Raw genomic sequence first — 25,417 nt, forward strand, 5'->3', positions numbered from 1 at the left:
CTATGGGTTAATTCGCTCGTCGAGCCCTTCGTCGCAAGCGACGGGTTCGACGAGGACGGTGACCGGTACTTGTGGTACCTAAAAGCACTCTTAATGGATCGGGAGGATCCGTAATGATGTATTTTGGGCGACGTCGACTTTTTTCTCCGAATTTTATCATTAGTACTGGTGATAATGCCCATTGTTAGTCCTTACGGATATGCTTGACGATTGCTTTTGCTCAAAGCTAATGCCAATATTCATGTTAATGTGAACGGACTCTAGTCGCCACTTAGCACAAGGTAGACAGTAAGTATATTTTGTCTAACACAAAAATAAATATAATATGTGGCTTAAAAACTAAAAACGTTTAAATAGCAAACCGAACTTATAATTAAATCATTATTTTTTTTCGTTTGGTCCGGATATTAGAGCGAACTTATAAAATTATTGTTTTATTGATTCTTGACACGCGTGCAAATTTTCAAGTAAATCGGACGCTTCAAGTTCGGGAAAATGACGTTCAAAAATTTCGCTACATGCACACAGACCAAGCTAAAACAGAAAAAACAGAAACAGAAATCTTTCGTCTTTATCCATAAAAAAACTACAAAACGCATCGCATGTGGCCAAGTCCTTACGTCGTTACAGAAAGGATATTCATTGATTATTTAAATTGTAGCGTTAAAATATTTATTGATTTGAACATTCAAATGGCATGGTCGACGCTGGAACCAGGATTCAAGCCACAGTATAGTTGAGTGACCTAGTGAAAAATAACTTTAATTTTAAACCAAAACAATAATGGGCGCGGTATTTTCAGACCATAGTGACCATAATGACAATGACCATAGTGATCATAGACCAAAGATTCCTTGTCAATAGCTCTTCAGCGACCACCACAAGTGGTAATACCGGAGATATTTTTTCCAAAAACCACATAATATTTACAAGACATTAACCAAACAAAAATGAAACACATGTTTTAAAAGTAAATTTATTTAACCATTTAAGGTCAAGTCGTGTTTTCCTGTGAGGTAACTCCAATGTCAGATCCATAAATGATAATCTGTCTAGTTAATGACGTTCAAACAATGTAGCCGTCTCTTTTACTCACATCGGGTTTACGTACAGAAGACTCAAATAGAAATGTTTTATCAGTTGTGTTTTTTATCTTTTAATTTGTTCACGTTATGGATATTTAAGTTTTTATTATACTCAAATGTGAATTAGAAATAGTCTAAATTTTCACTAGTAAGTACATGAGATCCTCTATTTCTAACATGAAGTGGTTATGCATTTCGATCTAAAGGATAGAACAGTAACTGTTAAGGAGAAAAACAATAAAAAATAGCTCTATTAACATGTCCTTCTTCAAAAGAGGCTTATGAAGAGTACTTAACGGTAGGCAGCGGCTTGATTCTGCTCCTGGCATTGTTGACGTCCATGGGCGACGGTAACCGCTCACCATCAGATGGTCCGTATGCTCGTCTGCCTACAAGGGCAATAAAAAAACGCTTTATTCTGAACATTAACGTTATTAGAAATAAAGCATGCTGCTATTTTTCAAAAGAGCTTTTTTTCCTTCGTTCTGAATGTAGGCATTCTTCACAGAAATATTTCTGTGGTATCCTTGGAGCAAGAAGGAGCGTGAACAATTTCGGGAAGTTCCCTAAGAATGAAATAATTAGTTTAAAGTTTAATTAGCTTAGCATATATGGACTAGATTTGGAATTAAGTTTTTATAGACATTTAGTACCTTATTAGTACCTATGTTTGACCAGATGCAGACGTGTTAAAGGCCTAGAGAGAAGTTTCAGCGCTACAAGTTTGAACTCTTGAACTTTTAAATCGTAATTAAATGTCTTCAGACGGAAGTTAATTACTTCATTGATATCGGGTCTGTAACATTCTTAAAATAATCAGAGTCACCCCGAGGTCTCGGCGCGTCATTATGATGTCAGCAATTCAAATAGCTGGCTGATTGCGTTCGTAAATTGGTTCTGATGCAGGGAAAAGGATGAATCGTTTTAAACTTCCGCGTCTGTCTACATTGGGTTCAGTGAGTTTGTCGCCGGATCTTCTCATTGGGTCGCCATTTCGATCTGATAGCTTTGAGAAGCTATATCAGCTTCGCCCTAACGTGTAGGTGAGCTCACGGGGCTCAAACCGGAGTGTTGATAACACTGGCCCTAGCAAGAACAGTGCTTCGCAGAAGCACTGAGAAGATCCGGCGAGAAACTCAGTGGGCGGTGTCTGGGGGTTAATTCGCTCGTCGAGCCCTTCGTCGCAAGCGACGGGTTCGACGAAGACGGTGACCGGTGCTTGTGGTACCTAAAAGGACCGTTAATGGATCAGATTCTGCGAAGAGCTGCTCTTGCTAGGGTTATTGTTACCAATTCTCTCAAGTTAAGCCCGTGGGCTCACCTACCCGTCTGTGCGTAGTTGGAATAGCGCCTTAGGCTACCAGCGAATAGGCAGAGAAAAAAATACATATATCCACATTGCAAACACACTATTATTTAAAGGATTTTTAAGACGATTTTCGTATTGCCAGAGTTTCCCCATGTTTATTTAGGCTGTTGAAAGCATCATGACCGCGGTTAAACAATAGTGTAAAAGGGATGAATGTTGATTATCTTATTGTTGTTGATTATCAATAGATCTTAATATCTTTGTAGGCGGCTTGGTTGTATCCTGTGACATCGCTGATGTCCATGACCATACCAATCACGATCAGGCGGGCCGTATGCTCGTCTGCTTACAAGAGCAATAAAAACAAAGAAACACTGCTATCTAGAAGCTAGTGGCCTCAATGCGTTAAAGGCTTCTGAACTATTTAATATTTTTCGAATATCATTGTCCTGTCCTTCTCCCAGTCACCTGGGGTCGGGTTGGTTTCCCCTTTCATACTCCTTTATCATACCATTTCAATGTCAGATTTTTTAAATATACAGTTAAATATAAATAATTGCTATGTAACACGCGACGCTGCCCGCTCGGAATGAATGAGTGCGAAGATACTCTAACGACATCTGGAAATGCGGGCGGTAAATTAATTTAATACAACCTCGTATTAGTGAGATCACCCACGCTTCTGCCATCAAGTGTATTACACGGTCAAACGCTGTTGGTGAATACCAAGTACGGAATAGAAGTGGGACGTATTGTGAGCTCGCACAGGTCGGAACCACAATCTGGCCTGTTTCAGCGACGAAGCAACCGCGCGTGCTGGCTTGAATCCATCGGGTCCTCGCGTCCCCTTACGGGGGCGGAGATCGGGCCTCAAAACAACCCCCTCTGCTCCGGTGTAGGCTCCCTGCCTGACGAGGCATGGGTGATAAAGCAGGCAGGCAGCGGCTTGGCTCTGCCCCTGGCATTGCTGAAGTCCATGGGCGACGGTAACCACTCACCATCAGGTGGGCCGTATGCTCGTCTGCCTACAAGGGCAATAAAAAAAATTTGTTGGAATGATTTTTGTACTGGTGCGAAGAGTAGAGGCAATCATGATGAAGGCAGTTGAGGTTTTACCTCATATCTCAAGCTTTGTGACGATCGATTATCATCGACGGTTATCGTTATCATGTCCACGAGGTTTGGCGAACCATTCACTCGTCTATTCAATAAAAGTATAAAAAGCCCAGTAGTGGAAAGCGAAGTTAAATTACGGATGCAACAACATCGCGACCATCACCAGTAAATAATTATTCTTTTACTGGTGGTAGGATGAATCCTTTATCCTCTCTGTTAGGTATATTTTTATCCTTCCGCCTTATGGAATCTATTTAAAATACATTATTTCACATAGCGCCTTGGTGGCGTCAGTAGCGTAGGCATGATTCTTGTAACCAATCCGCCCACGGCTGGCAGCCGCTGGCTGAGGGCGGTGTTACACAAAAACCGGTTCATTTACGTGCGCTATCGATAAACATTGCAAAATTTAATCATTTGAAAAAGTTTTTTTTTATTGCTTAGAATGAGCTCACAGCCCACCTAGTGTTAACTGGTTACTGGAGCCCATAGACATCTACAACACCAGGTGGGCTGTGAGAAAATAGGGTTGACATATCGACAATTCTACCCTCTTTACCACAGATCAATAAAACACTGCTCATCATATAAAAAATATCGTACATATTTTCATGAAATTCAAATTAATAATTGCAATGACTTAAGTATGTACATTGATTTGTTTGTTTTTAATTCAATAAACCATGAATGAAGCATACGTGAATAATTAATGATGTGTCATCTGACTGACGTCACTGTTCAGGAGTAAGTCGATGCGTAATACTGTATTTCGTAATCCATGAGTATTTACATAATATAATATATGGCCAATATAAATTTTAAGCTCACGTTGAAAGTTCCCAATGGCAATATTTGTGCGCTGGTTTAGTTGATTTTATTTATATAAAGCTCGTGGTCGGTCGAAATGCTTAGACGGGACCTACACTACCTTCATGTCCTTGCCACTGCTACACGCAAGATGCACTTGAGCCCCCTCCACGACCAAAACTTTCGGATCCAGTTCAAAAGCTTAAGGAGGTTAATAGCATCGCGGGGCGTTAAAGTTTCCTCTAAATTCAGAATATGTTACGCATAAGCGTGAAGACAAAGACCTTGAAGACAAAAAAATATGTCCAGATTTACAAAATTTGATCCATAGACGAGCAATCGACAACATTCGAGCTGAGTTTCCAGCAATACATGATAAAAATAGCGGAAAAAGTAAAAATAAAATGTTTTTGAAGAACCTCACAGATGCTTGGTGTTTTTTTAAAATTAGCACCTACAAAAAACTTCTAAATCATTGGTCGTTTCCAAAAAATTACCTCATTCTCTAAACTCAAAATGTACAACCTCAATTCTAGACAAATTTACAAAATGTAACCGAGTAGATAAAAACTCTAGAATTCAATTGGGTGTTTTTTAAAAAAAAAAAGAAACGAGAATACGCTACGCGTACAATTACAAGTCACCTGTCTCTTACAAGCTTTATGGATATGATCTATCTGTCTCGTTTTTCGCACCCACACAACTGAAGCCAAGGAGAAACTTGTGAATGAACGAACGTTCTAAAGTAGATAATGTGCAGTGGGCGATGTACTAATGTAAGCACTAGGTAATCGATATTAAAGAATTATGATACCACACTATAAAGGCCCACAATTTCATTATTAATATTTTTATAGCTTAAATGGGTGGACGAGCTCACAGCCCACCTGGTGTTAAGGTACTGGAGCCCATATACATCTACGACGTAAATGCGCCACCCACCTTGAGATATAAGTTCTAAGGTCTCAATAGTTACAACGGCTGCCCCAACCTTCAAACCGAAACGCATTACTACTGAAATAGGCAGAGCGGTGGTACCTACCCGCGCGGACTCACAAGAGGTCCCACCACCAGTATGCTATTACTCTAAGTGCTACCTATATGTTTAGTGGTGACCATACCCTAGATATCACAGTGCAAACACTTCTAACCATATTGTAACATGGGTCAAATTCTCATTAGAACAACTAGCATCTATAGGCAACACTACAGAAATACGCAAAAAAGTGGAACTACCGTCGTTTCCTAAAAAGTCAATTACAAAGCGCGCGTTGTAAAATCCAATAAATCCGTTTCTACTAATCTCAGACACAGGTACTAGCAGTCGCAATGGGAGCGAACTCGCCTTCGAAGCCAGACTATTATTACATATTCGCGAGCCGGTGTGCCGAACAAAAACAGGTTTCGTCGTAATAATACCGGGCGCGTGTTTGCAGCGTTTATCAGTCGAGACCAGAAAAAACGCTTCGACTCCAAATTCAAAAAACTTTAGCGACTTATAACTTTTGTCAAGTATCGATACAGTATTTTCGTTTTATCCTATTTGTAAATGTAGATCATTTGGAATGGTAGCTTTTAAGTAAATTTTTAAGCGTTAAGGCCAAAAAAATCTCTACAATTTTATCTGCGGAATATTAAATATGCTGCTTCGTAAAGATCGTGCATCTATATAATTAATACGTGAAGCAAAAACTTTGTATCCCTTTTTACGAAAACTGCGAGGACGGAGAAGTATGAAATTTTCCACTTAGGTATAGAGAATTTAGAGAAGAAGTGCACAATGCTAATTTTTTTTAAATAGTGCATAAAAGATACATTAAATCAATAAGGAAAACATTACACACACTACTATGTATTTGACACACACACGCATGCATACTATTTATTTATTGTCAAACTTTTGTTCTTGACGTCTGTGGTCAAATTGAGAATAGATTAAATATTGTTTGTCTTTATTAATATTTTTCTATAGTGTAGTCCTGGCGTTCAAAGTACAATCATAATAGTGTACAAACTTGCAATTCCAATTAATTATAGTCGAATTTCGACAACTGCGGGACCTCTAGTATGGAATTATTTTGCTATCAAAAAACAGGGATAATTTACGCGACCAACATCAAACTCTGTAAATATCGGGTTCAACTTTGTGTCTTTAAAGGAGAATATTTAACGGCACACAGCGTATTAGCTATGTACTGATAACAAAAAAACTGGTTATTGCATACCTACCGACAGGCGAATCCTGCGAAACTTGTCTGAATATGTTGACGTTAAAATCGATTTACTTGAAACACCAACACGATGATATCATCAGTGCATCTATAAATTATTAAAACGGCCTCTACATTTGTTCCGCATCTAAGAAAAGCTACGACTGTCTTGGAATAAAAAACGTCAGATAGGTGCCACGACCCTGCCTATTTCTGCCGTGAAGCAGCCGTTGTACTGTAAAAACGGAGACACGAGAGCTCATGTCTCAAGGTTGGATAGCGGCATTTACGTTGTAGATGTCTGTGGGCTCCGATAACCACACGACACTAGGTGGCCCGTGACATCGTCCACCGATCAAAGCAATAAAAAACACAGGATTCGGAGGATAAGGAAAATCGACCGCACTCTTAGCATAGAACTAAAACAATAACGAATTTGCCATAATATAGATACAATGTGGACATAGAATGTTGAATTATTTTATCGAAAATAGGAAAAGTGGAGCATTCACTGTTCAATTACTGTAATAACGTGGTACGAAAATAAAATGGTACGCTACAATAATACATACATCTTGGATCCAACATATTTTCTATAAGTATCTAATACTGGTGGTAGGACCTCTTGTGAATCTGCCCGGGTAGGTACCACCGCCCTGATTATTTCTGCCGTGAAGCATTAATGCGTTTCGGTTTGAAGGGTGGGGCAGCCGTTGTAACTATACTTGAGACCTTAGAACTTATATCTCAAGGTGGGTGGCGCATTTACGTTGTAGATGTTTATGGGCTCCAGTAACCACTTAACACCAGTGGGCTGTGAGCACGTCCAACCATATAAGCAAAAAAAGCTGGTACTTTAGCGAATTCTTCATCTAGATTTTGCTTGTGAGTAAATCCTTTTAGAAATCGACTAGTGAAAGCTGTTGATGCGGGGCCGTGGCTAACGCTAAATGTATGAGATAACACAGCTTAAACTAATCGCGCGCCACCTATCGTTGATGGTTTTACAAGAAAAACCTTCTCCAAAATGTCAATATTAAGAATCACTGATTTCGATATAGATAACATATTATATCTATTAGAACATTTGTCGCATGACCTTAAATCATTAATAATTCATAAATTAGAGGTTTTTTAGTAAATTGACATCTTGACCACATTCACAGTCTAATTTGGAAGTAGCGGTTTTTTTTGACACTTGGTTCGAATCTTGGCGAGTGTGTTGTCTAAAAACCCATTTCGCGACCAGCCCGGTTTACCACGCGGCAATTATTTCAGAGGCGACATCACGAGCACACCAATTAAAACTATCCACAAACAAACCTAATAAATGTTAATTGATTCGCCGCGAACGAATTACGCAAGGTCATGCCACAAGTCATGTGGTTTCGATTCAAGTGAAAAATAAAATACAGCGTCCAAACTCTATCTGTTTACTGATAATGTATTTTTAAAACCACTTCTCGGTATTCGCAGTGCGTACGTATAAAACAAGTGTTCAATAGTCAGTTAAGACATGTTGTTTTCCCATCATGTATTCGGCAAAAAAACAGCTTTATGCAATACTAGCGACCCGCCCTCGCTTCGCTTCGGAAACATTAAAACAAACATGAAACCAAAAAAATAAATAAAAAAATAATTAAAAAAGTAGCCTATGTTCATCAGGGACAATGTCGGCTTCTAATGGAAAAAGAATTTTTCAAATCGGTCCAGTAGTTTCGGAGCCTATTCGAAACAAACAAACAAACAAATCTTTCCTCTTTATAATATTAGTATAGACTAGCGACCCGCCATCGCTTCGCTTCGGAAACTGTAATTTATTATTGATTTCTCCACTATTTTATGGATGTTATTATACATATAAACCTTCCTCTTCAATCACTCTATCTATTAAAAAAAACCGCATTAAAATCCGTTGCGTAGTTTTAAAGATTTAAGCATACATAGGGACAGGCAAATATAGGGACAGAGAAAGCGACTTTGTTTTATACTATGTAGTGATCTAGCAATGTTCCTATCGTCAAAGCATTAACTAACTCGATCAACCACGTCACGTTCACATTTCGTTGGTTATTTTTTGTTTTAATGATCCATATCAAGAATAAGAAAACTAGGAGCAGTTCAATATAAACTATTTTCATATAGATTTACGTGCTCGTAAAAGTATGTATAAAGCGACACGTCTCGACACAGGATGTAGTAAAGAAAAAAATTCATAACGCAACGACAAAGTGAAATATAATGATTTATGTTGCTTTTAATGTTGACTAGAGGTCCCGCAGTAGTCGAAATTCGACTATAATTAATTGGAATTGTAAGTTTGTACACTATTATGATTGTATTTTATACTTCTATAATCACAAATTTCGCCAAGGCTACACTATAAAAATATTAAGAAAGTCAAACAATATTTAATCTATTCTCAATTTGACAACAGACGCCAAGAACAAAAGTTTGACAATAAATAGTATGCCTGCGTGTGCGCGTCAAATACATGGTATGTAGTGTGTGTAATGTTTTCTTTATTGATTTAATGTATCTTTTATGCATTATTTTAAAAAAATTAGCATTGCGCACTTCTTCTCTATATTCTCTATAAGTGTGAAAAATTTCATACTCCTCCGTCCGCGCAATTTTCGTAAAAAGGGATACAAAGTTTTTGCTTCACGTATTAATATATAGATGAAGTAACTTTTTTTTGTTGAAAACTACAACAACTTCTGTCATTGTAGATTTTAAATAAAGCGTTAATATAACAAATTACTTATTTTTGAACCAGATGGGTCAACGAACTCGAGACGCAACTGCTGTTGGGTGATCACCAGAAATGCCGCCACTAACCTTGAGGCTTCTATCCGATGATTTGCAAGCGAAGTAAATTGCCCCTTAGAAATAAGGTGACACTCTACAAAGCTTGCATACACCCCGTCATGACCTATGCAAGTGAAGTGTTCGCTCACGCGGCCCGCACTAACTTGAAACCCCTTCATATAATACAATCCCGTTTTTACAGGATAGCCGCCGGAGCCCCATGGTTCATCCGAAATGTGGATCTCCACGTCATCATAGACCTGAAATCCATCGATAAGTATCTACCGTCGGCACCAGTGCGCCATTTCGATGATTTAACACAATTGGTATTATGATTTATCGTAACGTTTTAAAAAGAAAATATGTTAACTGCCAGCTTCTGCTATCAAATCAAGTTGCTCTATGTAAGTGCAAGTTTTTTTTTCACGTTTGAAGCAAAGTTTTTTATTTTTTTTTTATTGCCCCTGTAGGCTGACGAGCGTACGGTCCACGTGATGGTGAGTCGTTACCGTCGCCCATGGACTTCAGCAATGCGCGGGGCAGAGCCAAGCCGCTGCCTACCGTTATGTACTCTCCATAAGCCTCGTTTGAAGCAGGACACATTAATACCCTTTCCTTCCTATCCAGGTCTACCTCGTTGGTTGGTACAAAACTAGGTAGTGCTAGTCACCTGTAGTTTCACAATCAGGGACGCAACTTCCTGATCTGCAGACGCCCAGTTGGCACCACAGCAAAGGTAAGTCCGAAATAACAGTGTGGCGACTAGCTAATTATAGATGACAACATAATTTCGGGGAACTCTCTGTGTTGGGACTGCGGCAGATATTTCGATGTATTTACGTTGTGTTCAACTTTATTTTTAAATTAAACGTCACGGGTTAAAGTGTATGAAAAATGCTTCTGAAAACGCAGTTTGGCTGCGCTGATGAATCACGGGCACGAGGCTTTTAGAATTCCATTAATAAATCCAGAGTTAGGTGAACGCATGTAAACTAGATTTGCGCTGGATGCAAGGAACGCAGGACCGATCTTCGTGGCTTGTATGAGGCCTATATCCAATAGTGGATGTATGTGGGGGATAAAATAGATGAACGCGTGAATGCATCGCAACACACGTTTGCGAGATTGCGATAGTTATCAGTACTAACATATATGCCATCCATAGCAAGGTCTGTTTCCCGAAACTAGAATATACAATTTTGCAAATATTCTTTCTATAGCACAATTTGATTGCACGATATAATTCCGTCTATGGTGAAATTTACTTGTGAATACATATTATTTCCAAACATTAGGCTCTTTTCCGATAACATCAATGAAACCATTTGAATGTAACAAAAAACTCGAGTGCACCAAAATATTATTTATTAGATATTTATTTATGTTTAATTTACACACAGATGTATTTATAGTTTTATTAATTGTTTTTCATTATTATAACCGAGACGAATCTAATGACGCCACATATGCTCGAATTCATGAGAAGGTTTGCGCTGTAGAGCGTGTCAAAGAATTTTGATACCTCTGTGAAATTTTGTGGACCTCATTCGACAGTCGGTTAAAAATTAGGTCAAAATTATTAAGGCAATCGTACGGCTTTTTCCTTCCCACCATTGTTTCGAGGAAAACATGCGGCTTTATCCATTACAAATAAGGTCATTCTGAGCCCAAGACCAGACGAAATAAAAGGAATATCACATTAGCACACTTTAGGAGCGCACTATTCGTGTCACGGTCTCGCTTGGGTTATTTTAGTAACAATGTTTGATACGTCTGAAATTTTATGTACACCTTATTTTCGCCTCCGCCAGTGCAAGTTTTGACTTTGAGATTTTCCAGTTGTCTTGATTTGCAGGTGAATTTATAATGCGTCCAAGGTCACGAGATATCGCCAATGGGGTCGGGTCAGTTTCGAACGAGTAAAAAAGTAGTAGTAGTACACTTTTATGATTCTTCAGTCCTATGAGCCAAAATTATGACGGAAAACGTTAGAAGATCCAATCTAGATGACAGGAACGGAAAGCTGTGAAGGAAATTTGGAACTGCCCATGCCGATGACTACTTACATGATATCGCTACAAAGTAAAGATAGACTTTTGTTTTCCTATTACACATATGTTTAATGTCATATAGAATTAGTTGTTTAAGGTTTTAGATAATTATGATTTATTTATTTACCATTATGCATTTTTAATGTAATAGATTTAAAATGTTTGTCGCCTAATAGGTAAGGCAGTCGGTGTATTTCTTGTTCCAATACTACTAGTATACTGGAATTCAAACGGGCTAATCTGCATACACTTTTACTGCATGGGATATTAGTATGCTTTTAATAAAACAAACGTAGTAAGGATGGGAACGAATGAGCATTATTAAAAGCTTTGTAACGTGAGTACTGCAAGTAAAAGTTTCGTGGCGACGCCGGGCGAATTTGCGAACTGCCTTTAGCGAGCACCCTGCGCGAATATTAAAAGATACGTCGAGACGTGTTAAGCGTGTTTGTTTTACAAAAAGGGAAATTGTCGGATGACGAGGTCTTTCGGACCTTGGAATTGTCGCTTAATTTAAAACCACAAGTGTATGCAATCGGCCGGTGAACAAAGGCACTTCAGAGTTCCATACACGCCTAGAAGAAGTTTGATGAAAGAGATCTTTTTTAGTAATACTAATAATAATAAAAGCCTTTTTTCAGACGCAAAGGATATTTACAAATAATAAACTTAAATTAACGACTCTGCCGAGTCGATGACATCGACAACTTCATCTGTTTGCCCAGCTTTGGTAAAGGCCTCCTCCATTTCTTTCCACTCTACTCGGTTTAGAGCTTTCTTTGTCCATAGTTTTCCTGCTACCGTCTTTATCTCGTCTTCCCACCTCCGAATCTGTCTGCCTCGTTTCCTTTTTCTATCTCTAGGGTACCAAAACACTATGCTTTTGTTCCATTTTTCGATGCCTCTTATTGTATGTCCTGTCCATTGCCATTTTAGTTTCCGAATTCTAGTTTAAACATTTTGTATCTTATTGCGACCTCTAATGACTTTGTTTCGTACTCTGTCTGATTTTCTTAAATTCAGCATGCAGATTTTTTTATTAGGAAATGACTAATGATTTAGTAACTCGGAACAAATCACGCTCGGTCATCAGCCCACTGAGTTTCTCGCCGGATCTTCTCAGTGGGTCGCGTTTCCGATGCGGTAGTAGATTCTGCGAAGCACGGCTCTTGCGGGTTCGTGTTAGCAACGCCGTCAGGTTTGAGCCCCGTGAGCTCACTTACTAGTTAAGATTACGCTGGAATAGCATGTCAAGGCTACCAGCTCAGGTAGAAAAAAAAAAAACAACTCGGTCATCCGGCCCCAATTTAGGATTCCCTGTATTGAAGAGACTGACATACATACTTATATTCGTTCAATTTCGTTCGTAAGCTTTGGTTACGAACTCAACTTGTTTCTTCTCTTGTTGAACCTTTTTTTTCTGTGAGTTATTGTGGGATCGGTGCAGATTATCTTAGTCATAGAAAGCTGTATTCTCGGTTGCGATATCTGACGCCCTCATGTCCAGACTTTATTGCATAAACCGCCAACTTTCTATCACTTCGCCTCAATATCTGCTTGCATTCTCTTTATGCATTTGTTTAATGTTTCATCATTTTGATGTTTGCCTGGTACTTTCGATTATTTAATTTAAGGAACAGTCCTATTTTAACACAGTTCCACAATTCTGTTCTTGCTTTGCTAGATTGCACCTTCTGCCACGCGAATAATAATAAAAAAGTGCGTGCGTACAAAGTACACATGTCAGAAGTGAAACTTCTTTGGCGAGCTAATTTATAAGTCTTGCTTATATTTATACAAATCTAAAACTTTAGATTTCCGAGACTTAGAGGAAGGGAAAAAGGAAGATATGTTCCCGCCAAAAGTCTGTCAAATGTCAATCTCAAATCTCAGTGTTGACAGTCACATTATGTTTAGATTTCTAAATTGTAAATGACTAATATTTTGCCAATTGAATTGACTAATTTAATCTTAGTTCATTCATTAACCATAATAATATTAAGCTGTAGTTTGTCTGTCTGTTATCGAACTAACCCCTGTATATATATGTTGTATGTATATTGTATGTATATTGTTTTAGGTAAATCAACAGAGATCCTGTCATCAAACATTCTTAGCTACACTCACTTAATTCTTAGTGAATATCTGTGACCTTGCTCGTTTACGAAGCCCGCTATAGAAAGCAGAGTATTAAATACACTTGACATTGGCGAAATCTAAAAAGAAACGCCATAAACCTAAGAGATAGATAGACTAATTTAATTTCATGCTATTTAATTAATGTTCCAAATTCTTTTCATTTCATTTCAATTCCTATTAGCATTTTTCACGAAAAAATTATAAAATATTAGGCTGTATGGTATGATACATTTGCCTTTCCAGTTGGAAAAATACAACAACTACTACTACTGACATTTGACAAGTACTTAAGACACTTCCGTTGCATACCTGCGTGACGTTACGTCTGTAAAAATTTTACCCTCATGCGCTTAAAGAAGTTTCACTTCAAAAATTGAACTCCCAAAGTGCAACTGAGATAATTCTCGAAACTGTGATGATAATGCAAGACCTTACCCACTGAGTCTCTCGCCTGATCTGGTAGTAGATTCAGCAAAGCCCTGCTCTTGCTAGGGCTAGTGTTAGCAATTCTCTCAGGTTGAGCTCGTGAGCTCACCTACACGTCAAGGAGAAGCTGATATAGCCTCTCAAGGCTATCAGCATAGGTAGGAAAAAAAGGACTAAAACAAAATATCTTACTCCTTAACACTGTGACCTTGTCCTTAATATTTCATAATTACTCATAATACATAAATATTTTTGTGTTTTAATAAATATTAGCCTTGGATCTTGCGAACAACAGAACGGCCTTAATGACTCAGATTGTTCTGACCGCACGTTTCCAGGACTCGATTGGAACTCCATTGAAATTGTGTGTTTACTCAACAGTTTCGAGCTGATGCAATTGCCTTCGAGAAACATTGCGTCATGGGTTCGCATCATCAGCGGTCGTATTTGAAATTGATTTATTGGTAAGTGGGGATTTTTTTAAAGAAAACAACTGAATGTGTTGTTATTCTTCCTCTTCAATTAATCAAATTTTGGCTGTCTAGTGACTATCTAGAGAAACATCATCGCATCTTTTATCTTGGTAGGAATAGAGTACTCTAGGTATTTATACCATATACACTGCAATCTCCCACTACGAAAACCCGAAGAAGACTAGTGCTGAAAATCAGAGGACTTTAAGAATGATTTTATCCATAGCAAAAGTTAAAAATGAGGCTGTTTTCGTGTTGGACCCAAATTATTTATGGCCAGGTTTCTGAGTTACCGGAGGAAGTAGCATGCAACCTACATGCTACATTTTTCTCGATAGTTAGCAGGATTGTTAGCAGTGTAATAACAGAAGAATAGACCGCCTGGTTTTTAAGGTTCTATGTGTAAATAATATCAACAGATATATACGAAAAACGTAAAGTTTTTGTGACATGAATTCGATTGAACTATTCGACAACAGTCGCACTCTCCAAATCCGCACGGCTATCTGTGCACGCTTTAATGACTAGCTGTTGTTGATGGCGACAACAAAATTTCCACCGATCATCTATAAGCATGACCTAGAAATTCCAAGTCGGCTACCATCCAATTCGAACACAGATAGCAATAATATTTAAAATAGACTTACCTATTTATACGCGCTTATCAAACACCCTTTTGTCATTACGCAAAATAAGCGTCCTATCTTTTTATTTTTTATTGCTTAGATGGGTGGACGAGCTCACAGCCCACCTGGTGTTGAGTGGTTACTGGAGCCCATAGACATCTACAACGTAAATGCGCCGCCCACCTTGAAATATAAGTTCTAATGTCTCAAGTATAGTTACAACGGCTGCCCCACCCTTCAAAACCGAAACGCATTACTGCTTCACGGCAGAAATACGCAGGGTGGTGGTACCTACCCGCGCGGACTCACAAGAGGTCCTACCACCACTATCTATACTATTTTTTTGCTTCATCTTTGAAGTCATCCAAGCTAGAAGCGTTTGTACTCAAACCATCTCAAATCTGAACACAGCCCCGCTAATCACGAAGCCACAAAACTGGTACGTATGTAAACATTATTATGATGACATCAGCGGCGCTAATATTAAAACTTGGCACCACACAACGCATGGATCATACGAAACACTGGGGTATCGGGAAACCGGGATTATTTGGAGGAGCGTAAACAATCAGAACTACTTACCAATTCGATTTTTAGTTCACGAAAGCGATTTTACAGATCAACGCCACATCTAAATTAGGTATTGATATTGGAATTAGAAATATCAGTCAAATATTGTTTACCATAATTTTATATACCTAATATTAATCTTCAGTTTCATACATTTTGTGCCCACAGGTCCATGGTTGTGTATTCGTAACTCATGTAAAATATCGATACAAAATTACGTATATGAAGGTTGATTTTTTAAGAGTAATTCTATTTAGATTTATCTAAACAGCTCTACATATAAAGAAAAAAGCTGTACATACAAATATAGTCCAGGAGATAACAAGACAAAAGACGAACTGTAGAGTAAATAAATTAATAAAAAATGGTTGCATAATCCATATTCACGCTGAGAACACGTACTATGGAACAAACAGAGATAGAACAATCATTTATTACAATAAATAGTTTAGGTAACAATAACTTTAATAAAATGATGAAATATTTTTCTGACAACAAAACATATTCAGAGCGAAATTCTTATACATAATTAATTATGTCTAAGCAAATATTATTAATAAATCGAATAATTCTTTGCGCGGCAAAATTTGAATACGCATAAAAAAAAAATTATTCTCAGAAAGACTCCTTCATAATGTTATTTCCGTATCACATGCTTCATTATAGAGATTAATGATCATACTGATAAAACTCAATCCATCTTATATTCTAAGAAAACACAATGAAACTTAAGAAAATAAAACCTTAGAAATGAAATAATGACCGTGAAAATTATTCATGTATTTGACTTTACATTGACTCACCGTAGCGACAATCCTTTTGTATTCACAAAACAAAGCACAAACACACTTTGAACGGCACTTCAATTTATTACACAAACATTTGGTAAATAAATACGTTATTTTATAATATTTCCTTTTTAAAATTCGTCGTGTCGTGGCGCTCGCGCTTTTGCGTTCGCGCGCGGAATGAAGCGAGTTGCGCGCGCATTCGATCCCCGCGCTCGCAACAGAAATAGTCGTGAGTCAGTTTTAGTTTCAAGAAATTAAATTCAAAAGAAAAATATTTTGTTTCGAATATGCACATATTCACAAGTATGACCGCAATTCATGATAAAGATATAAAAGTTATTAATGTCTGAAAAGAATGATTTTTTAGTTGTTTCTTATTCGAACTCTTTCAGTCGTGTAGTTGGAGTAGAATGTAGTAGGTACATAATAATAATACTAATAATTTGTTTATTTTTCTCTTAAAGTTATAATACAAATACATATAGAGATTAACTAGATTAATTAGGTGCGATGCGGTGAGATGGTACCATCCTGGTTAATTCCATAAAGTTGTAATGTCTACAGGTTCTAAGTATCAGTTGGAGGGCCTGAGCTTTAACAATAAAAAACTTTTACTTGAAAATTGGTACTTCAAAAATTTTTAAATTTCAATAACCACGATTTTGCTTCGGATTGTGAGCTTCCTCCTTCATTTTAATGAACTCAGCTAAAACAAGTTTTTCACAAACTTTATTAAGCTTCTAAAAGTGTTCACAGATGGCAGTAGTTAGCGATCTGATATGATGGCGCGATTAAACGTACGTATTGAAAGTGAACCCAACATCCGTAGTTGGTATATTTAGTTCTGTCTTGTTGTAGTAGATGGCAGTAATAGTTTAGTTGGACTTTAAAATAAATAAATTTTATCGATGCTTGAAAGGCAAACGTGACTAAGCGACAATAGCTGTTTTGTACATAAATGATAGGCAATAACCATATTCGATGCGCAAAAAATATATATTTCTAGGTCTATTAAAATCATTTCAATCCTACAGCTAGATTCGTTAAAATATAATTTTTGTCAGGTATTTCAACTTTAAATTAGTCTACTGTAAAGTTCACGCATTGTCGCTTAGTCACGTTTGCCTTTCAAGCGTCGATTAATAATAGTTTAAAAAAACTAACAAAATACGCTTTTATAGAAAATCCAACTAAAAATAGAAAATGAATTTTAATAAATTTGAATTAAAAATAGTGTAAGAAAAAATGATTTTATTTGTTAAAAAGCGTGAGGTGCTTTTCAGGATATTATCAAAATAACCCTTCTACTCATATCTGTTCATAAAATATTTACTTATATAACTACTGATACTTTGACGAAATCATGTTAAAGAATTCCGTTACAAACATACATATATACATACGTCTGAAGCTAATAAAAGCGTATTAAAAAGGGGTTGTCAAATTATATTTGTGTTATTGTGTGCACAGCTGTTAATGATGAAATCACTGGGTGTGTCCCGCGACTCCACCTATAGTTTGTCGAAAACAATTATGAAATTGGATTTGTAAAATGAACATTTAAAATATAACTAATTCTAAGCTGAGAGTCAAATTTAAAACTAAAGTTTTGTATAGCCGAATATACCTACCGCTAAGCTGATGGTAGCTGACTGCCTTTGCCAATCTACTGTTAATAGAGAAGGATTTCTTTCAAATTTGTTTTGGCGGAAACTATGATGTCATAGCACTCAGGAAACACTATGTACCTAGTTGATTTCAAAAGTGGCTGATACGAAAATCGTTCGTTGGAAAAACGATGTCTCTTAAACCGACAATTTGTGGCACTTATTATAGTTTGTAGCACTTATAGTATCTAGTAGACAACTTATTATTGTTCTATACGATCCAATAGTGGCAAAAGCTTTCTATTTCACACACCACGTTATATTTTGACATTTTTAAATAAAAGCTGAACATATTGCATTGCAAATCACACGATAACCTTTTAACATAAGTAATATGATAAAAAAAATGAAATTCCCAGGAAAGTGATATGTATTGACCTTATGAAATTAACCCATACGTCATGGTCTTTAATCTTTATTGAATATACATAATAATATAGTATATATTAGCTACAGTTAAGGGTTTAATTAATTTGATAGACTGAACTACTAACTTTTACACTTATCCCTTTCCCGTGGCAATCATTAGTGAGAACAATGTTATACTATGTAAGTAATTAAGCCCACGGTATATTTCCATGACCTCATTGGATATATTATTACGACTTACAATCACGCTTTTACCTAACTTGCCTAAAACAACGGATTAAGTTGGATAGTTTATTCGTGATATCTTTTCAGTAGCCTTATTGGGCATCACTAGTCCACCAAGCAGACGTCCGACGAATCCACATTCTACTTTCTTTCACTCTCGAAGTTCATGCATTAATTCAAGAGGTTTCATGCAGTGCTCAATGCTCATGTATTTTATACGAAGACCGTAGTTAAAGACTGTGTGTGCTTCCGTTAAGATCAAAACAATGCTATATTAAGGTACCACTCAAGCGGTCTGATGGTAACTTAATCCTAGAATGATGACATGTCAGTCAAACGTGTATAAAACATACGTTTAAAAAAATTGATACAAGAAAAGGTCTACACAGTATTAGCTAAAATGACTGGCACCTTTTAAGAAAAGATACTTTTTTGTCCTTCCTATTTGCTGGTGGCCTAAATGGCTATTTCAACTACACGCAAACTGGAGAAAATGGAGTCTTCGAACAGAGATAATTTAGAAGTTCAGAGCGAATTAAGTAGTAGAATGATTGATTAGATAAACAGGCTGATAATCGCTTGAAAATAAAAACGAGCAGGAGAAGTGATCTTCGGATATATGTAATTGGGGGACCAAAAAATGATAACTCGAAACTCGAACAGAGCTAAGGGCTTTGCTTTTTAAATAATTAAACAGACGTTTTCTCTCTATAGATTACAGGTTTTTTCGCGTGTGACGGTCTCATCTATGGTGTACAACAGGGATGTCCAAACTAGAGATTTCAGAAACCAAAAAAATAATAATACCATTCTTACACTTATAAAGAACTCTGTCTTTCTGTCTGAAAGAAGAAACAAGAAATAATGAGAGACGTTGTGTAAATATATTACTGTGTAATAGATCTGTAGCGATGATCGAATATTCTAGTACGAGCGTATAATAATCTTAACATTATATGCCTGTTTGGAGTGTTATTCTATAATAACAGTCTATTGAATCACTTAACATCATACTAATTAACGGCATATCCCAAAGAACTAATGCATTTAATCGTCAAGAAAACAATAATTACAGCGGATAGGTACTGTCATCCTATTTTTGTATTTTTGATTAAAAACGGACTTTTATAAAGTATAAGTAGGTATTTCTAAAAATCTAATTTTCCTTGTTGATGCTACACAATTTTTAAATACATTTACCAACATTTACTGACTGCACAAATAGTAGACGCGATCCGTGCCTTCCATGCTTAGCATGCATAGCAGCCCTGGTTTAAAGTACCATTGTGTTGTGTATAGTAAATTTTTCAATGTGTGCGTTTAGACGCGATTGGATGATTTCACATACAAAAACGTAATTTTACTACCATAAAACTATACAGTTTAATCTAATTTCACTATAAAATTAAATAATAATTCACAGTTTGGCGAAATTAAGAGTAGTATTCGAAAAAAACATACTTTCAATTCCATATTGATTTTGCACACACATGAACAAAAGGTTTCTGGCAGTGGTCGCGTGGGAACCCCACCGCGCCGGCCCCGCGGAACCCAGTCGACACTCACACAGAGTAAAGCTTTTAGTGTTGGGACACTGCATCGCAACCGCACATTTATCGGTTTAATTGTAATTTGTGTCTACTTTTTGTTTAAAATTTTATCATTCTGAAAATAATTAGTTTTGAGCTAAGTCTGCTTATTTTAAGAATGCTTTCAATATGGAATTTCAAATTAACTTTTTTCGTTTGCCAATAATAGTACTGTATTGAGCTGCAGTGTTCTCTAGCCGCAGTTGTAGCGGTTGTAGAAGTGAATCGCGAGCATGACGAAAATCTCGACTAGGTGATATCTTAATGTTTATACGAACCGAATGCTTCAGGTCGGTTGTCTCAGCTTTTATGGATCAACCATGAAATTATAAATAAACTCAAATTTCGAAAGCTTAGGTTTTTTTTTTTCTTAGTTGGATGGACAAGCTCACGGCCCACCTGATGTTAAGTAGTTAATGAAGCCCATAGACATCAACAACGTAAATACCGCCACCTACTTTGAGATATGAGTTCTAAGGTTTCAGTTTTTAGAGTACAGTGGCCCTACCCTTCAAGTCGAAACGCATTACTGCTACATGGCATAAATAGGCATTAATAGGCAGAAATGGTACAGTAAAGGTTCATTTCAATGACCATGAGGCGATCCCATCTATAAAAAGTTTCTAAGTATCTAAGTTTCTCGCAGGATCTTTGGATCGTGAATTCGATCTGGTAATAGATGTATTCGTGAAGTAGCTGCCCTTAAGCTGTTTAGTCTCTTTTGGGGGCGCTCGGGCAGCTGTTAGCAAATCTCACTCCTCCTGGTTGAACCCGTGCTCACCCACCTGTCTTGGTGAAACTAGAAAGACCTTCGGTCGACATGTAATTCTTCCTTCCCAAAAAAAAAGGTTCACAAACCGAATATTAATTAACCATTTTGCCTCTAAATTGTACAAACTCAGGGTTTTGTCAGACCGCTTCTTAGGATGAATATCCTGCATTATCACAAGACTTTTGACTTTGAATTGTCTTTCTGCGAACAGTGTTTGAAAACAATATTTAGGCCTACACAGCGGCCTGGCTGTAACTAAGACTAATATTCAAATAATCATTCTCAATAAATAAGGGTTAGAAGATTGGTTGGAATTTTTAAAAAGTAAAAAGGAAAATTTAAAAAATTTTTTTTGGGACGGTCGATGATCAGAAATTTAATGTACAACACTTAAATAAAATTGTCGCCGGTGAATCATCAACCAACCTACATTATTCCAGCAATGGAGATATAATGCAGCTTTTACCTTATTGGTGGAGGTTCCAGTGCGGCAATTTTTCAGCCAATCATAACACAGCACGGATAGCGTCATTCCCCAGAACGCCGAACCTATATAAGCCGTTGTAACGGTTTTCGCCGCATTCACATTCGTTTGGCAAGCCACTTAACCGGTCGCGCTGAACGACGACTGATTATAATTTAATTCTACATTTAAGCATAGAAAAAAACTCAAATCAAAATGGTGAGTTGCTTAATTATTTCATTTCTTTAATTTTAAATTTACTTCGATATATTTTACTAAATTCATGGCTTCATGTGCCGGTCGGTAACGCCACCATTTTGTGTACGTAATGACGGCCACGTTCGATAAGTGTCAATTAAAGTTCGAAAGATTGAGTTTGTGAAAAATCTCCTAATTCTTCTTTTGTTTCAATATCCCAATGGCTTAGTAAGTTTAGTCGTTTTTTGTTTCGATTAAATTCCGTCTGCCGACGTTTTTGTGGTCTAGTTCAAGGTGCCGCTACCACGCCCTTGGTCGTTCGAATCTTGTTAGCCACAAAATAATTTAGTGAATTTAAATATGTTAGCTGAAATGTTTCTTTTGAGACTTCGATTTTTATTAATAAATGCATATTAGTCACGGACACATGGTCGATGATCTCATTTGAAGCCGGTGATATCATCTGTGTTGAAAATGAAATGTTCTAGATAATATGCCGCCTTATTGAACACGGAAAGCGTGACGTGGTGATTTCACCTTTCACCGTAAATTTATCGAGCCAATAAATAAAAATGTATTATAATTTTATTAAAAACCTAGTCCATAGCTATCGTTGATTAGTATGTATTATCTGATCTTTTTCTTTTATTTACACAGCGTGAGTGCATCTCTGTACACGTTGGCCAAGCCGGAGTCCAGATCGGTAATGCCTGCTGGGAGCTTTACTGCCTGGAGCACGGCATCCAGCCTGATGGCCAGATGCCCACAGACAAGACCATCGGGGGTGGAGACGATTCTTTCAACACTTTCTTCAGCGAGACCGGAGCTGGCAAGCACGTACCCCGTGCTGTCTTCGTCGATCTTGAACCTACTGTTGTTGGTCAGTATTACGAGCACTAGACCAAAAATTTCGCTTAATTGAACCAGATTAAGGAATATTAAATGTATTTTTTTTTTACACAGATGAGGTCCGCACTGGCACATACAGACAGTTGTTTCATCCAGAACAACTTATTACTGGTAAGGAAGATGCGGCCAACAACTATGCCCGTGGTCACTACACCATTGGAAAGGAAATCGTAGATTTGGTTTTGGACAGAATCCGCAAGCTCGCTGACCAGTGTACCGGTCTGCAAGGATTCCTGATCTTCCACTCCTTCGGTGGAGGTACCGGCTCTGGGTTCACTTCCTTATTGATGGAGCGTCTCTCCGTTGACTACGGCAAGAAGTCTAAACTGGAGTTCGCCATCTACCCCGCGCCTCAGGTTTCCACTGCCGTCGTCGAGCCCTACAACTCTATCCTCACCACCCACACAACCCTTGAGCACTCTGACTGTGCTTTCATGGTCGACAATGAAGCCATCTATGACATCTGCCGCCGTAATCTCGACATTGAGCGCCCAACCTACACCAACCTGAATCGTCTCATCGGACAGATTGTCTCCTCGATCACTGCTTCTTTGAGATTCGACGGCGCTCTGAATGTGGACCTCACCGAGTTCCAGACTAACTTGGTGCCTTACCCCCGTATCCACTTCCCACTGGTCACGTACGCGCCAGTCATCTCTGCCGAGAAGGCCTACCATGAACAGCTTTCCGTCGCCGAGATCACAAACGCATGCTTCGAGCCCGCCAACCAGATGGTGAAATGCGACCCCCGTCATGGCAAGTACATGGCTTGCTGTATGCTGTACCGTGGTGACGTCGTACCCAAGGATGTGAACGCGGCCATCGCTACCATCAAAACCAAGCGTACTATCCAATTCGTCGACTGGTGTCCAACCGGTTTCAAGGTCGGTATCAACTACCAGCCACCCACCGTGGTGCCCGGAGGCGACTTGGCCAAGGTTCAACGTGCCGTCTGCATGTTGTCCAACACCACCGCCATCGCCGAAGCTTGGGCTCGCCTTGACCACAAGTTCGACCTCATGTACGCCAAGCGTGCTTTCGTGCACTGGTACGTCGGTGAGGGTATGGAGGAGGGAGAGTTCTCCGAAGCCCGTGAGGACCTGGCTGCCCTCGAGAAGGATTACGAAGAAGTCGGCATGGACTCCGCTGAAGGCGAGGGTGAGGGAGCCGAAGAGTACTAAGCCAATGAAATATCTTTTATGGCGCACTCGCACCGTTTTACATTCCGGTGAAATGAAATAAAAAAATGATGTATCGAAAAGTTTTTATTTTTTATTTTTCCTGTTCATTTTCTTAATCGCTTTCACTCATGACAAAGTACTCCTGAGCGTCTTGTGGTTTATTGGAGGGGGCAGGCTTAATGAGTCTTTTGATGTTCCGACATCGCATTTAGATAATTGAATGATTACAAACTGCGCTCAAAGCTGATTCTTTAATTGAACCCATTAGCAGTAGTATATTAATGATCAAATACCGTAATGTAGTCTGTGATAGTAGTAGGTAGGTAGGCACTCTTCAAATCTTGAATTCGTTGCTTCAGAAACATCCATATTAGCAAAATGACTGCTTGGAAAGTAGGTAGGTAGGTTACCTACCTAACGTCATGCATTCGCTCAATAATTACTGTTTCTTGCCTGTATTTGGGGCACGATGTAGCATGAAACATTATTTCAAATGTTTCAGACCTATCGCTAGAGAAATCATTGTCGCTGGTTCACGAATATTTAAATAGGTACGCTGTATTTTTTTTTATTGCTTAGATGGGTGGACGAGCTCACCGCCCTCCTGGTCTTAAGTACCTAGTTACCTCATCCCATAGACATCTACAATGTACATGCGCCACCCACCTTGAGATATAAGTTGTAAGGTCTCAGTATAGTTACAAGTTGACTATTTAAAGCAGCGCTCGGCAAATTTTTTATCTGGTAAGTGCTACATAGAGTTACATTGATAAAAACTGACCAGAACTTACACTAGAAGTTGAATAGAATCAAAATAAGTGTCTAAATTATTATTAAGATATCAAAGCCAGTAAGGAATAACGATATGTAGCTCTTAGAGTATTTTTTTTATTTTTGTAAAGTGATGCACAAAGTAATGTATAAACATTACTTTAAATAACGACCATTCATATACAGTAAATGAATATGAAACATTTTCTGAGCATAATCGAGAAAAACTGCTAATATTACCGAGATAGATTTTATAAATTATGTACATATATTCAATAAGTAAAACTTAAATGAAAATGTAACAAAATACAACAAAAATAAAGATTTGGTAGTGTTCATTTTTTTAATAGAATAAAATTCAGTAACTGTAGAAATACTGTCACATATGTATGAATTCTTGTAATAAATTGAACTATCCACCGGTGTGTCTAGAATGCCACGAGTTTCTTTTCGATTTATACATAGCAGTCGTTGTAGGCCGAGAAAGAGCTGAGCAGGTCGTGGGCTGCTAACTAATACTAAATAGCCAAAATAAAATTTGAAAAAGTTATTAACATGGCATCTTAAATTTCAATAAAAAATACTTTACTGATTACTGTCAAAATGTTACTGTAATGTCAAAACATGTCAACATAATATTACATGTAAAAGAATCATATTCCTTATAGCCCGTTCAGCATGAATTCTGAATATGAATTCAAGGTTCACTACGTTCCTACCTGACAGGGTATAATCAATGACTTAACTTGTTGACGACAGTAACAAATATACCTACGTAATAAGTCCAAGATTGTCCACTTGTAACTTGTAGTGGGAGTGAGATGAGATCATTCGCTTTACTTGGTCATGGCCAACTGTT

The 25,417-nt window shown here is 37.8% G+C and overlaps 2 protein-coding genes across 11 annotated transcripts in view; one reads left to right on the forward strand and one right to left on the reverse strand.

Annotated features, from left to right (window-relative positions):
- Window positions 1–20,256, reverse strand: part of LOC101738114 (mucin-2) — a 50,223-nt gene extending 29,967 nt beyond the window's left edge. For 2 of the 3 annotated variants that reach the window (XM_012697872.4, XM_004923549.5), the window contains exon 1: window positions 16,427–16,568. The gene's annotated coding sequence lies outside the window, so the exon portion shown is untranslated. Of the gene's footprint in view, window positions 1–16,426; window positions 16,569–20,136 lie in introns of those variants that run through there. The other variant, XM_021346225.3, reaches the window with a different exon arrangement.
- On the forward strand, window positions 13,820–23,867 carry Tua1 (alpha-tubulin). Of its 8 annotated transcripts, XM_062676386.1 has the most exons (5): window positions 13,820–14,112; window positions 14,336–14,418; window positions 21,477–21,718; window positions 22,355–22,577; window positions 22,661–23,867. In XM_062676386.1, the coding sequence occupies exons 3-5, from the start codon at window positions 21,716–21,718 to the stop codon at window positions 23,785–23,787; spliced, it is 1,353 nt and encodes a 450-aa protein (XP_062532370.1). In that variant the 5' UTR covers window positions 13,820–14,112; window positions 14,336–14,418; window positions 21,477–21,715; the 3' UTR covers window positions 23,788–23,867.
- The last annotated feature ends 1,550 nt before the right edge of the window (window positions 23,868–25,417 follow it).

The sequence above is a fragment of the Bombyx mori genome, chromosome 27 (genome assembly GCF_030269925.1).
Source record: "Bombyx mori chromosome 27, ASM3026992v2".
Taxonomy (NCBI): Eukaryota; Metazoa; Arthropoda; class Insecta; order Lepidoptera; family Bombycidae; genus Bombyx; species Bombyx mori.